The 16,121-nt window shown below is 41.1% G+C and overlaps 1 protein-coding gene across 2 annotated transcripts in view; it reads right to left on the reverse strand.

The window, feature by feature from the left end:
• The window catches only part of ARHGEF37 (Rho guanine nucleotide exchange factor 37), an 87,967-nt gene that overhangs the window by 27,403 nt on the left and 44,443 nt on the right, over window positions 1-16,121 (reverse strand). The window contains exons 3-10 of one of the 2 annotated variants that reach the window (XM_056574747.1): window positions 12,355-12,558; window positions 9,389-9,587; window positions 8,767-8,901; window positions 8,334-8,457; window positions 7,202-7,346; window positions 5,389-5,594; window positions 2,471-2,601; window positions 888-992 (exon numbers count right to left, since the gene is read on the reverse strand). In XM_056574747.1, the coding sequence (XP_056430722.1) occupies window positions 888-992; window positions 2,471-2,601; window positions 5,389-5,594; window positions 7,202-7,346; window positions 8,334-8,457; window positions 8,767-8,901; window positions 9,389-9,574 (1,032 nt within the window). In that variant the 5' untranslated portion in view covers window positions 9,575-9,587; window positions 12,355-12,558. The remainder of the gene's footprint in view (window positions 1-887; window positions 993-2,470; window positions 2,602-5,388; window positions 5,595-7,201; window positions 7,347-8,333; window positions 8,458-8,766; window positions 8,902-9,388; window positions 9,588-12,354; window positions 12,559-16,121) is intronic. The other variant, XM_056574748.1, reaches the window with a different exon arrangement.

The raw sequence follows: 16,121 nt of genomic DNA on the forward strand, positions 1-16,121 counted from the left end.
TCACAATACACTGGCCCTGTGGTCGTCACGCTTCACACTCGGAGCCTCCAGCACTGCGAAGAGCTCACAAAGGTGGGTGCGGAATTACAGATTGCGGGGGTCCCCAGCGGCGGGACCCCCGCGATCATACATCTTATCCCCTATTCTTTGGATAGGGGATAAGATGTATTAGGGCCGGAGTACCCCTTTAACTATAACTGCCGATAAAGGACACATATGAACAAAAAAATTGTTTATCAATTAATTTCGTATGTGTGGTAAATATGTCTTTTTTTTCCCATAAAGTATCATGCATATTTTTCTACATAGATTAATTGTATTTTCATTTGAGTCCCTAGTTTATGTAGATTGTTTTATTTTAAAGAGGTTTAAAAGGGGTATCTGGATAAATATTTTATATTTAAAAGTGCTCATGATGTGAGGAGGAATAAAAACACTGATACTTACCTGCTGCTGGTGGGGGAATGGTGGGAGGTGAGTACCAGTGTTTTTATTTTTAGCCCCATGTAGAGCACATAAATATATTACAATATCTGTCTAGACAACGCCTTTTACAAAATAAGTATAATTTCTTTGTAGAATTAATTAGTGGTGAACCCAACGACAGCTCTCCAGTGGCAGGTCTCATGTACACCTCTACCTATGCACCTGTATGGACACATCATATGCATTAATATTAGTGAACTGAACCCACATCCATGTTTTGATCTTGAACAGAAATCTCCAAAGCATGCCACAGAATAAATGTGAGCCAACTTATAACACAATGAGATGGGAAGCAAATAGAATGACGGATGGTAGAAAGACTATAAAAAGTAACAGAGCTTTATATGTAAAAAAAGAGCAGACTAGATGGACTGTATGGTCTTCTTCTATGTATCTATTACCTCCACATTCTTCACATATGATATGACATTTTCTTCCATTTTGCTAACCACAGCTGCCAGTCTATAAAACCGATCGGCCAGACTATCAAACTCTTTGTCTTCTCTCTGCAAAAGGAAAAAAAAAACATATTTCTCATGATCCACATCATAAAATGTATCTGCACAAACAAGTGGATTACCATACTGAACCTAAAGACAGCGAAAAAAACGAAATCATAGGAATAGCGTATACTTCTAAGGCCATGGAAATCCACAGCATATAGCCCCAATGAATTACAACCTACTGTATATAATAAACTATTTTATTATATATACATACTCTTTTTAAATCCATTATTTAGGTTTTAAATGCACTAATTTTGTAGATGTCAGTATAACCTTATTTATGCTAACATTGGAGACATTTATAGGTATTTAACGTTTTACAGAATTAAGCTTCTTAACACAGCGGATATATATTTTTGCTACTCTCTCGTGCCAAATTTTTATAGTATTTAGCATACTGATCAGGAGTGTACCAATCAGGATTGCAGGGGGTGTGACTGCGACAAAGGCTGCAAGGTAAGGTGAGCCTGTCCTGGGATCCGGCATATATGTCCCTACCATATAGGGGCACAGAGGAGGATCTCTCTACTATATGGGGCGCAGAGGGGCCTAACTTCTATTTGAGGACCCAAATCGGGCCCAACTGCATATGGAGACATAGGGGGAGATTTATGAAAACCTGTCCAGAGGAAAAGTTGCTGAGATGCCCATAACAACCAATCAGATCGCTTCTTTCATTTCTGAGGCCTTTTCAAAAATTAAAGAAGAAATCTGATTGGTTGCTATGGGCAAATCAGCAACTTTTCCTCTGGACAGGTTTTCATAAATCTCCCCCATAAAGTGGGTCATTTTTACTACTATGTGGGACAATACAAATGGGGAGTTTGTATAGAAAAAAAGCTGGTTTTGCAGCGACGAGCCTAAAATGTTTGTCTGGCGGATTCTGCGGAGATGAGTTTGGTCAGGAGGACTCTTCATGATTGCCAGGGGCCAGATGAGGAGAAAGGGAAATGTTAATGGCTCTGATCAGAAAAGGTGACACTAAGAGCCACCAGATGTAACTGCACTGTAATCACTTATATGGTCTGTAGAGTCTGTGAAGAGCTGGCATCTACCACTATATAGACACTATATGTACAATGGTTTTTATTCAGTAACAGTATTATCCAGTCACTATGTGGTGTAATGGTAGTGGTCATGGTGGGGTGGTATTATTTGTATACTTTATTTGTCATAACTTTAACCCTCGGTGTACCAATCAGCCTGCCCGCTGCTTTAACAGCACCTCCTCCTGAATAATAATCCAGCCCTCTCTTGAGTTACATCACCACAGAAGGCTGGATAAATATTCATAACTTGTTTGTTCTTTTCTTATTGGAATTTAAATGTGTTTACAGCTGGTTATAGTTGTACATTCTATAACAAAAGGTTTTTATTTAATATTTTCTTTTAAACACAGAATTTCTTTCTTCTTTAACACAGACGTGAACACATACTTTTATCTTTGTATTTGTTGAGACAGGGCAGAACATTCTTACCTTGGGTACTATGCCGGTCTGCTGTTTTAGGAACTGACTTATGCGTTGAGACTTCTTAGTCAGAGTGTGAGTGTTTAGAGTCGACATCTTTTCCCTTATGGTTCGCTGGTCTGACCTCAGGTACTTACCGGCTGTTCAAAGATGAAGAAAAATAAGAGGAAAATGGATAATGATTTTCACATGATATTTGCTCTCATTTTACTAGAGCCAATGTTTCTGTATATTATACCTATAAATAAAGAATAAAAGGCAGGCCAGGAAGACACTTTACTATGAACTTTATGTTTGTTATATACCGTATTTTTCGCCGTATAAGACGTACTTTTTCTTCCCCAAAACTGGGGGGGAAAAGTTGGCGCGTCTTATACGGCGAATACCTGCGGCCATCAATGGCCGGGACCCGCCGCTAATACAGGACATCACCGATCGTGCCCTGTATTAACCCTTCAGACGCGGCGATCAAAGCTGACCGCCGCGTCTGAAGCGAAAATAACACTAACCCGGCTGCTCAGTCGGGCTATTCGGGATTGCCGCGGTGAAATCGCGGCATCCCGAACAGCTTACAGGACACCGGGAGGGACCTTACCTGCCTCCTTGGTGTATTCTACGTGCCGGGATCCCCTGCGCTCTCCTTAAACGTCATCATGTCGTCGCGCACGTCATCCAATAGGATGGGCGTGCGTAGCGGCGTGATGATGGCGACGGAGAGCGTGGATCCCGGGAAAGAAGAAGTCCGGAGCGCCGGGGACACCACGGGGACGCGGCGACAGCGATGGAGCGACATCCAGGGCACCGGTGACGGGTCCGGAGCGGCGGGGACACGTGAGTACTACCTCCTATACCAGTGGTCTTCAACCTGCGGACCTCCAGATGTTGCAAAACTACAACACCCAGCATGCCCGGACAGCCAACGGCTGTCCGGGCATGCTGGGAGTTGTAGTTTTGCAACATCTGGAGGTCCGCAGGTTGAAGACCACTGTTGGGTTCCGAATCTTAATTTTTTTTCGATTTGGCACCTATAAATTGGGTGCGTCTTATACGCTGGTGCATCCTATAGGGGGAAAAATACGGTACCTAGGATTAGGATGTTTTGTTAAAAACATGAAATCTGCTTATAATGAAGCCATCTTGGTGAAACATGTTGGAGGAGCAGATTTCAGATTCAGATTTTTAATAAAACATCCTAGGGCAATGCTTCACTAATACCTGACCACGTAAATAACAAGTTGCACTTAGAGTGCAGCTAAGTGACCATTAATAAAGGGTCATAGCAAAAAGCACAAGAGTCATTCAAGCCCAGAGCATCTTGATGCCACAGTACAGTAATATAGTCACTCCTAACAGTGAATTATTGTGCTTATGCTGAGTATTCTTTTTTCTGACTACAAGTAATATTCAGTTTACTACTTACAAGCTTGTGTAACCACAGCATATAATTGTAGAAGGCTGCTATAGCGACACCTGCAGGCATAATGTGGGTATAACACATAATCTCAGCACAACACTTTTACATTCATTGTACAGAGTGGAATAATATAATGACCAGCAACCTCTATTGCATTTTACTTATGTTCTTCATATGAAAATACTGATGACAAAGTTATAAATTATGAACATAGGGAGAAGTGTTTGGATCATAAATATCACAAGCCCTAGAAGGGCACTAGAAGCATACAAATATTTAATATATATATATATATATATATATATATATATATATATATTATAAATGTAAGTGAATTTCAAAATTGTTAAAAAGCTATAGTGATCCACTATTGCTCAGTTTAAACATAGGGCTCAATGGTATTTGCTTGATATATATATATATAAGAAATAACTAAATAAATAAATAGTAACATACACAGTACAAGTGTATACATGATAATTAGGCAAAAATAACAATAAAAAAGCAATGCTCCTAAGGTTGGGTTTTGAAATGCAACGTATCATAACATATTCACGTATTTATTTTTGTGGGGGAGTATTTTGCCTAATTAAGTCAGTGGTCCCCAACCAAGCCCTCAAGGCCCACCAACATTCTGTTTTTTTAGTAACTTTATTGGAACAGAACAGGGAAAAATGTAAATCCTGGACTGTTGGTAGGCCTTAAAGGGGTACTCCGGTGGAAAACTTTTTTTTTAAATGAACTGGTGCCAGAAAGTTAAACATATTTGTAAATTACTTCTATTCTATTTCCTTTCTTTTTTGTCTTGTCCACAGTGCTCTCTACTGACACATCTGTCCGTGTCAGGAACTGTCCAGAGCAGCATAGGTTTGCTATGGGGATTTTCTCCTGCTCTGGACAGTTCCTGATATGGGCATCAGGTGTCAGCAGAGAGAACCGTGGACAAGACAAAAAAGAAATTCAAAAAGAAAACAATTTCCTCTGGAAAGGGTAAAGATTTGTTAATAGAAGTAATTTACTAATCTGTTTAACTTTCTGGCACCAGTTGATTAAAAAAAAAAATTTCTACCGGAGTACCCCTTTAAGGACTGGGTTGGGGACCTCTGGTTTAAATGGTTTATGGAAGTAAAGGTCAATTGTAGTAAGTACAGTAGCCACCCTGCAGCCCTGAGTAAACTGTGATGGCCAGTAGTGCAACCTCCATCTATGCATTTAAAAGGGTTGTTCAGAAAAAAAATAATTCAATTAATCTGCGGTGTCATTAACCTCTTTATTACATGCTATGGAAGCGAAGATGCCGAAAAGTACAGCGCTCTCTCTGAAAGCTGAGGCCCAATTCTGGAGATCCGGGGGGGAGGGGGTCTGCCTGCTGGATCAGACACTTATCCCCTATAGGGGGATTTTTAGCTGGACAACCCCTTAAATGTGTGAATATTTTGGGGTAGGTGTAGATCACTAAAAGATCTTAAAATTATAAAAGATGCCAAGATTATCCATCTAAAACTTTTCTCACCAACTTCTTTGCGTCTCTTATTTTCATTGATGTTGGCATTCACCTCCTCCATGGTGTTGCGGGCTCTCTGCAACGCCTCCGATGACTCTTTGTTCTGTGTGACTGTGCTCAAGATATTCTGCAGTAACAGTGGATACTTAGTGATACGTTGCACAGGCATGATAAGGTAGAAGGTAAGATCTGTATAATGTGAAGGTGAGCCACTCCTTTGTTTTAAAAAGAGGGAAATTGTGGATGTTTAGGATTGTTTGTTTTTTTTTTTGTTTGTTTTTTAAGCATCATATAACTTAGCAACTATAGCATTAATTCTAAAAGATTTATGAAGAAACTAATTGATGCATGGATGAGACTCAAAGGAAGTCTGTATGTCTAAAGTCACATTCCCACAGCAGAGGGTACAGGTGACACCATGTGGCCCTTTCAGCATTTCTTCTTCCCAGTAACAATCCTGTCCACCTCTGTGGTGTTGTAATTCTTTGTATATATGTTGGCTGGGATATCTCTGATGCAAGGGCAATCTATGATGGAGCAGAAGTGCATAAATGGGGTTTCCAAGACTTTATCTGATGGCTTTTGTTCAGCATAGACCATCAATATCTGATCAATGGGGTGCTCCCTGGTATCCCCATTGATCATGTGTTTGGCAGGGCTGCTGCAGTGAATGGAGCCGGATGACTCAGCTCTGTTCATTGTGTAGTGGTGGAGCTGCAACTCACTTGAAAGCTGACTGTAGCACCCAACACAACCACAAGGCTTCCAGCTCCGCTCACATTATATATCTGAGCGCAGCGATTCTGCCAAACATCTAATCTGTGTAAGTGCTGGCACCCTACTGATCACATATTGATGGCCCGAGGATAGACTATCCAAAAAATTTGGGGAAACCTCTTTAAATAGAAATGCAGCACCATCATTTTCAAGATCAGAAGTTGTCACAGAATCAAAACCCCACCAACATGGGCATAACTATAGGTAGGGCAGAGGTAGCAGTCGCATCTGGGTCGTGGTGCCTTAAGGGGCCCCATGGCACTTCTACCCTATAGTCGGCCAGTGTTATAAAAGGCACATGGGGTCCTGTTGCAAATTTTGTACTGGGGCCTAGAAACTATAAGTTACACCTATGCCCACTAAGGAAGACAAATGGCATATTCTTACAATTTAAAGAGAACCTGTCATCAGATTTTACCCTTTATAACCATTGGCAACAGGTTATATAGGGCAAAATTAGCTTGATTACTATATCTAGAAGTCTTTAGGGCTGGCAGCAATCATGGAGGAAATAAGTTTTAAAGTTGTCCAGTGCTGTATGTAAATTTGGAGCATTCTTTTTCCTGAGGTACTCACCTCTTTAGGCTGTATTCATGCCTACTCCAGCGTGATCAACAGCCTGAGCACCCCCAACATCACCCCTCAGCCCCAAAATCTTGTACATGCCCAGAAGCTATGTTTGTAAATGAAGCTGTATCGGGTCCCGGGAGACTTCAGCGGTGACATCTGTGGTGCCTGGGCAGTCAATCACACCGGAGTAGGAGTGGATACAGCCTGGAGCCGCAGTGACTACCTCAGGAAGAAGAGCCCCATGCAGACTACTTGCTCCTAATTTACATGCAGCATGGAACAACTATTTCTGCAGTATCATTACCCGCCATGAAGACTTGGTAAGATATGGTAAGCAAGCTGATTTTAACTGTTGCCAACAGTTATATAGGAAAAAAACTGATGACAGGTTCAAACTAGACACAACATGTTTACCTACATCATAAGGAACAGGGATGTAAATATCATGATACATGAGAAGTGCTGTGATACTTACAATGCTGATTTAATGGCATTTTGGATTAACTCAGCTACATGTATCTCTTGGTAGTACTGTAACAGTGACGTGGATCTGGTATATGTAGAACAATATACAGTATATACATTTTCCATATCTTTGCTGAATTCCTGAAAAAGACTTCCTGAAACAAAGCAGAATGCATACCGATAATGGCCATTATTTCATGAATAACAATAAATGGGTTATCCAAGCAGAAGGTAAAAAAAAAAATTAAATGCACATGTAGAGCAAGAATTTGTATTACACTCACCAGCACAAATATGTCATTTTGAGAATGAAATGAATGTTCTGGAGCCTGCTCCTTTGTTGAATTACACCCATTCAGATTACTATTGACTTCTAGTTTCAGCTGCATAGTGTGTCCCTCTATACTACCCAGATTCCCACAGGCCATCCTTTATGCAACCTCATCAGTCCAGCTTAGTGCGGCTTTTCCTCCCTTATACTTGCCCAAAATACAGTGTTATGGCTCATTCACACAAGCGGATTTATTTGCGGAGTGGGCTCTCTGCGGCTGTCCGCAGCTGATTCTCGGCTGTGGAATTTCTGCTGTGGAAAATCTGCCGCAAGCCCCATTAAAGTCAATAGGGTCTGTGGTAGATTCTTGACTGCGAAGAGCCCGTCCCCTTTCAAACACGCAGCTGGAAACCTGCAAATAAATCCACTCCTGTGAATGAGCCCTAAATTCTGTTTGTGAGACGCTGTGACAAGTCTGTGCTAATGAAGTGTCTAGAGTGGGGTCATGACGTCATGGACATGGATGACACTGACAGACTGCTCTTCTGGCAATGCACCAAAGCATAGTGAGACCTCGGCATCAATATGTCACTCAGCAGTCTTTTATAAAGACGCATGAGAAAGCCAGGGTCCCTACGATGACGTGGTTTGGTAACGTCACAGAATGGAGGCCTACAGAACTTCCGGCCAGAGTAAGCAGAGTAATGCATATGAATCACAGTAACATTACAAAACAGCTAATAACAGTATATTAAGCACTAATATGACTTTTTATTGTCTAGTCTTTGCCACTAAAGAAGTTTTCCCCGGAGAACCCATTAATAAAAATCTTACTAACTGGACCAAATAATGGTTTTTCTACCATACTTACCAATACGGATAAGCTGGTTTTGTTGATCTTGTTCTGTTTTTTTCAGCTCATTTAGAAATGATTCGTGGACCAGAAGGATTTCATTCAGATTGGAGAATAAACTTTTCACATCAACTTCACGAATCTAAAAGACCACAGACTGTCACTTTATATTTATATTGGTATTAATAAGTAAAAAAAAGCTTTGATAAAACATTTCTTCTGAATTTTACCAACTAGACAGAACATTCTGTGCATGATATCAAGCAAGAAGTTGCAGTAAACTGTGCCACGGGGCTGAGTTGGGGACAGTTAATGCAGTGTCATAGACTTCAGCAGAACCAAATTTACATGTTGGACATGTAGAACTTGTATGTCTTCCAAATAGTATGGACCCTTGGTTCTGAGGGGTCAGAGGGGGCCCAATTCACAAAACCTCACTGAGCGTACGTACCTCCTCCAGTTTGGGCTGAATTGTGTCCGTAAGAAGAAGCAGAAATTTAACATAAGATACTTCTGTGGAGATCAACTCTTTAACAGCAGGTTGAGCAATTCTTCCATAACCCTCTGCTTCATCATACACAGGTTCCTAAATTTGGGGATATTTACATATGAAAAATGTTTTAAATACTATATATAAGTTCAATAAAAATGGTTCTTTGAAAAAAATACTTTGCAGCAAAAACTGCTTGTCAAACACCTTTTTTTGTGGTATAATAGCACTATATTACTATGCCTAATATGGCTTCCTTTAGACATTTAGAAAAAAGATGGGGAATAGGTAGACTTTTCATTTTGGTAGTACATACAGCAGGAGATTTACTAAAGCCTGAAATGTTATACGCTGGTCTTTAGCTAAACCGTGCTGGACTATGTTGCTACAAATTTGCCAGGTCTATGGTTGTCCATGTACTCCAAACTAAACCCTATGTCAGATGCAAGCTATCATAGATTTTGGCTAACTTTACACCACTTTTTTGAAATATCAAGTGGCTTGAAGCTGCCTATACACAATGAAGCTGCCCAATTTTTAAATGATCTCACTATTGTATCATCAGCGAGATGAATTGACGTACCTCCTCGTCTTTGGGCTGAATTGTGTCCAACTTTTCAACAGACGGTTGAACAATTCTTTCAAAACCCTCTGGTTCGTCATACACAGGTTCCTCAATATGGGGGACATTTACATATACTCCATCGCTTTCTATTGGATGTGTGTCCTCCCTGCCGTAGACATCTCTCTCTGTGTCAGGGTTATCCATATTGTCAAAGGACCTGCGTAGTAAACAATGTTATAATTACTACAATATACAAAGAGTGATGAGAGACAGTTCTTAACTGCTATGTAAATACTTGCATCCAATCGACAGAAAATGTGTTCAGATCTTTGTCTAAACAATAAAAATGATAAATAGAATGTAACAAATGAGTACTTTGGGCTAGTTTTTTTAAAGCAAATTTACCATTTTGTCCGATATAAAAAACATCTACTTCCTTCCACCTCTCCCCTGCCCTGGTGCCTTCGTTGTCCCACTGTGGTTTCCTGATGCGCCCCTCTTTTGGGCTCCTTATGGTCAACACATCACGCTATAGCTTAGTATTTGCTGGCCTTAGTTATGTCCCGCCTTGGCCAGTGATTGGCTGAGCGGCAATCTGACATATTGAGCGCAGGCACCAGGAAGAAGACCAGGGCCAGGGTTTAATATGTCAGATTGCCACCCAGCAATCACTGGCTGAGGGGGAATCTGGAAGCGGAGCAACTGAGGCACAGGGGGAGCAGCGGAAGATAATTAGATCTGTGGGTTGTGATAATTTTTTCTCTTTTTTACTTTAAATAGCAGCATTCCCTAGACAAATTATTGTTAAAAAGTGGTTGTCTCACAAAATATGGGATACCTATCTGATCGCAAGGGTCCAACTGTTGAGATCATTTGTGATCTCAAAAACCGGGCATCTGTGTCTTCTATCAGAACTAGAGCCTAGTACAATGTTCAACTAGCTTAATTCTTGAGAATTAAGCTAGTTGAACATTGTACTAGGCTATTGTACTATTGTACTCAAGATTGGGGGTGCTCCAGAAGTCAGTGCACCCCAGATCAAATAATTATCTCCTATCCTCAGAATAGGTCATACCTTGGAACCCTTTTAAGGTTTTTTATCTTTTCCATTGGTTTAAATGTATGGAAAAAAAAAACACAAATAAAAAAAACCATATACTACACTATATATTAAAATAAAAATGTTTTTTGAAAAAATACTTTGCGAAAACTTTGCTTGTCTGTATTCTGCTATATTTTTTTTGTGTGTAATAGAACTGCATTACTATTATGATTATTAGGGCTTACTTTATATGTTTTGAAAATAGATGGAGAATATCTAGACTTTGCATTTAGGTAGGACAGAGAAGCAGATTTACTAAAGCCTAGAATTATTTTACATGTTGGTCTTTAGCTAAACTGTACTGTACTATGGGGAAGAGTTTATCAAGCTTTTTGGGTGGCTTTTTTCTCCTATAGTTGTCACAAAAGTTGTGCACAGTGACTTTTTGCATTTAAGTTGTGCGACAATCATTATAGACTTGAAGGCAAAGTATTCCATGTGAGTTGACTATTAAGTCAAGAAACTGCAGTGGTCATGAATTTATTATGACCAACTTTTTGAAAAGGCACAAATATGTAGTGCAAATGGCTCTCAAAAGTCACAAATCGATGCTACCCCCGACTGAACTTATGATTAAAAAATGCCATTAAAACAATGTTCACAAATAGCTTTCCACAACAAGAATTGATAAATACCCCCCTATGTTGCTACAAGTATGCCACATATGTGGCGGTCCATGTGCCCAAAATTGGACCACTTTCTAGTGTAAATTATAGTAAATTGATCAGTAACAAAAAGAGACCATGAAAAATGTATTGTGTATACCCAATCTACACGATCACATTTATAATTTATTTAGCTTATATAAAAATAAAAATAAATCAATTTAAAAACAATTAAAAAGCTTACCAAAAAGCTTACCAAAAAGCACCAAAAGAAATAGCAGAGGACCAAATATTAACAAATCCACATGCTACACATAATACGTGTAGAATGACCTGAGATGAATATAAAGATATAAAGACATTTCCACCGGTATAAAGTGCATGAACATGCTCAGACTTTATGCAAAAGTGCATAAGATTATTATGTAGATGTAATAAAATGGCATTTGTGCCACAAAGTTAGCAATATACAATAAAGATGGTGAAATTAATAAACAAAAAACGAATAGAAATGCCTGGAAGAAAAAAAAAATTCCTAAGCATATATACATCAGTGTGTATACTATGTTAAAGGGATATTCCAGGATTTTAGAATTAGTAATTAGTGTAGTTCATAATATAGTGTCTGTACCTGTGTCTGATGCCTGGTCTTGCAATTCTTATGTGATCTTTGCCCGAATGTTTATTTTTAACAGCATACAAAATGAGTGTCAACTCAGGTTTTTCCAGGTTACAATGGGCCCCAGACATAGCATCTCTAGTCAGGTGTTGAAAGGGAGCCTGTCTGTTTCAATTGCTGAAGCAACCGCTAGGTGGGAAGGAGATAATTCTCCACATGGCTGCAGGGAATTGTAGCTCAGGTGTGCTGCAATGGGTGAAGTTAATGATGTGTAGGAGGGAGAAAAGTGACCTCACACTTACAAACAAGGGGATCCTGAGACTTGTAATTAGAGGGAGGGAACTCAAACAGGAAACAGCCATTTCACAAAAAGAAAGAGGCAGCATTATAGTGGACACACAACCCCGCCATTTAGCTCCAAGTCAAGCATGGACTCTTCCTAAGCAAGTCTATTACTGTCTGGCAGATAAGTACTAAAATCACCTCATGGTGGGTAACCCATTTAGGATATGAAACCTGAGCTTTGATTGGTTGGTATGAGCAAAATAAGACAGATTTAGTTGCAGGCAAATTAATAAGTCTGGACCATTGTGTATGACAAACATAACCTACCATGCAAATATTATCTGTAATGCAAATCCTCATGTGTGTAACTTACCACAGATAACTAGTTGTTGCAGGACTGTCAGTATCACTCACAAATACAGTATCATTACATTGCTCATCAGTAAACGGATACGTCTCATATACACTATCTTCATCGTAAGCAGATTTAGTTTCTGGCGATGTTGGAATATAGTATGGAGACTCATCAAAACTCTTTTGAACACTGGATTGTGAACTAACTGAATGAGCAGGAGACCTGTGAATGAGAAGAGTCATTTTTATACCACAGTATAATTATATAAAATTATATAATTACAAGATATTATGCTATTATTTATTAAAGAAACTTCACAGTTACTTACGAATAAGTAGGATTATATATTCATCTGGAGCATTCCTAACTTTTCCTAAGTGTACCATATATATATGGTGTCAGGAGCCTGTAAATGAACTCTTATTACAGAGGACTAAGGTCAGCTTATTGCGCCCCATTAAAGGAAAGCTGTCATCAGTACCACTCGCACTAACCTGTTATACAAGCTTGTAGTGCCGGTGACACTGATCAAAACGATACTTACCTCATCCTTGTTCCACCGTTATTCCGCTTTTTCATGATATGCTAATTAGCTTCTTGGGGCATGGGCATCGCTGCTGCTGGATTGGTGCTCCGCCCGGCTTATAAATATAAAATTTTCCCCCTTTCTGCTGAATTTCTCTTTAACACAGTGGCGGATGCGCCGCTGTGTCAGAAAGGGAGTGAGCAAGGAGGGGGGAATATGAATATTGATGAGCTGGGAGGAGCTCCTACCCAGTAGCAGTGACATAAATGTGCCTGGCGCAACTTTGTCAGAGAGAGAGCGAGCAGGGAGGGAGGCTATGAATATTGATGAGCCAGGTAGAGCGCTGACCTGGCAGCAGTGATGTCACCGTGCCTAGGGAAGCGAAAGTAGCTCTGTCCAAACAGCTCATTAGCATAACACGAAAAAGTAACGACGGAACGCAGCAAGGAATCGGGACAAGGTAAGTATAGTTGTGATCAGTGTCATCTGCACTACAAGCCTTATAACAGGTTAGTGCGGGTGTTTCTGATGACAGATTTCATTTAAGAGTAAACTGGAATGCAGTGTGCACATTGTGTTCAGCTTTCTGTCAGAGGGAGAATTGCTCAGGGAGGAAAGGTACAGCAAAACACATTGCAGCTTGACAGATGCTGGCTTTTCAGGCAGGACAAGGGTGCGAGGACCCCAATGCAGGTCCCAGAGATGGGAACCACGTCTATCAGACATTTCTGGCATGTAAAATGCCATATATGTCTAAGGTGTGAATAACCCTTTACAAAAATGTATTCTAAATGCTGAATTCACATTTGGAAGCTGTTCATATAAACTTTCAGTAAAAGAAAAGTGGAGTAGTATGAAAACCGCAAAATGAATAAAAAAAACAGCAACAACTCCTAGGAAATAGTGATCATAATATAATACATTATAACTTGTTCTTCAATAAAGGAATGTCTCGAGGGGCCACAAAAACAATGAACTCAGAGAAGCCCTTAACAATATAAAATGGCCTAAAAAATATTAATACTGACACTAAATGGGAGACTTTTAGGAATATCTTAAATTCTCACTGTAAGAGGTATATACCCTATGGGAATAAAAGGGTCAGAAATAAAAGAAAACCAATATGGATGAATAAAAATGTTAAGGGGACAATAAATGATAAAAATAAAGCATTTTAACTACTAAAACAGGATGGCAGTGAAGAAGCATTAAAAAGATATTGAGAAAGAGTTAAAATATGTAAAATACAGATAAAAGCTGCAAAAATAGAGACAGAAAGACTCATTGCCAAAGAGCGGAAAACTAACCCCAAAATGTTCTTTAACTATATAAATAGCAAAAAGGTCAAAAATGAAAGTGTTGGCCCTTTAAAAAATGATGAGGAAGAAATTATAAACGGGGATCAGGAAAAAGCAAATATATTAACCTCTTCAGGACATAGGGCGTATGGATACGCCCTGCATTCTGAGTCCTTAAGGACCGAGGGTGTATCCATACGCCCATGGGAATTCCGGTCCCCACCGCTAGCCGGTTGGGGACCGGAGCCGGATGCCTGCTGAAATCGTTCAGCAGGCATCCCGGCATATCGCCCAGGGGGGTCATTATGCCCCCCCATATCAGCGATCGCCGCAGATTGCTGGACAATTCAGTCCAGCGATCTGCGGCGATTCCGAGTCAATCGGGTCTCCAGTGACCCGGTGACCCGGAATTACTGGCTGTTCGGGGCCTTCTCTAACGGCCCCGAACAGCCAGAGCCTGCAGGGGTGAGGTGGCACTGGTGCCACCTCACGATCGCCCTGATTCGTCGGCCGGATTACCGGCCGACCAATCAGGGCGCCTGCTGCGGGTGTCACTCCCGCACCCGCTCCGCCCCTCTTCCGGAGGACGTGAGCGGGTGCGGGATGTGCACCCCGGGTGCTAGGGACCCCGATCCCCGGCGTCAATGTTGGGATCGGGGCCCCAGGAGCAGCGGCGGCGACGACGAGGGACTGACCTCATGCGGCTGGATTGTTGGAGGTGAGTGACAGCCTCCTGCTGTTGCTTAGCAACAGCTCCCAGCATGCAAAAAGGGCATGCTGGGAGCTGTAGTTATGCAACAGCAGGAGGCAGACCACCACAACTCCCAGCATTCCCTTATGGGCATGCTGGGACTTATGGTTTTGCAACAGCTGGAGGCACATTTTTTCTATGGAAAAGTGTACCTTCAGCTGTTGTATAACTACAACTCCCAGCTTGCACAAACAGCTAAAGTGCATGCTGGGAGTTGTAGTGGTGCATCTGCTGGTTGCATAACTACAACTCCCAGCATGCCCGTTGGCTGTCGGTGACTGCTGAGAGTTGTAGTTTTGCAACAGCTGAAGGCACACTGGTTGTGAAACTTAGAGTTTTTTTTTTTTACCTAACTCAGTGTTTCACGACCGGTGTGCCTCCAGCTGTTGCAAACTACAACTCCCAGCAGTCACCTTACACCATGCACCGTACATGCTGGGAGTTGTAGTTTTGCAACAGCTGGAGGCACACTGGTTGTGAAACACTGAGTTAGGTCACAAACTCAGTGATACATAACCAGTGTGCCTACAGCTGTTGCAAAACTAAAACTCTCAGCATGTACAGTCTGTCAGCGCATGCTGGGAGTTGTAGTTTTGCAACAGCTGGATGTCCCCCCCCCCCCCCCAATGTGAATGTACAGGGTACACTCACATGGGCGGAGGTTTACAGTAAGTATCTGGCTGCAAGTTTGAGCTGCCGCAAATTTTCTGCCGCAGCTCAAACTGCCAGCGAGAAACTACTGTACCCTAAAAACACTACACTAGCAAAAAATTAAATAAAAAGTAAAAAACACTACATATACACATACCCATATACAACCCCCCTCCCCTCCCCAATAAAAATGAAAAACGTCTGGTACACCACTGTTTCCAAAACGGAGCCTCCAGCTGTTGCAAAACAACAACTCCCAGTATTGTCGGACAGTCGTTGACTGTCCAGGCATGCTGGGAGTTTTGCAACAGCTGGAGGCACCCTGTTTGGGAATCACTGGCGTAGAATTCCCCTATGTCCACCCCTATGCAAGTCCCTAATTTAGGCCTCAAATGCGGATGGCGCTCTCACTTTGGAGCCCTGTCGTATTTCAAGGCAACAGTTAAGGGTCACATATGGGGTATCGCCATACTCGGGAGAAATTGTGTTACAAATTTTGGGGGGTATTTTCTGCTATTACCCTTTTTAAAAATGTAACATTTTTGGGAAAACAAGCATT

Source organism: Hyla sarda, chromosome 4 (assembly GCF_029499605.1).
Source record: "Hyla sarda isolate aHylSar1 chromosome 4, aHylSar1.hap1, whole genome shotgun sequence".
NCBI classification, from domain to species: Eukaryota; Metazoa; Chordata; class Amphibia; order Anura; family Hylidae; genus Hyla; species Hyla sarda.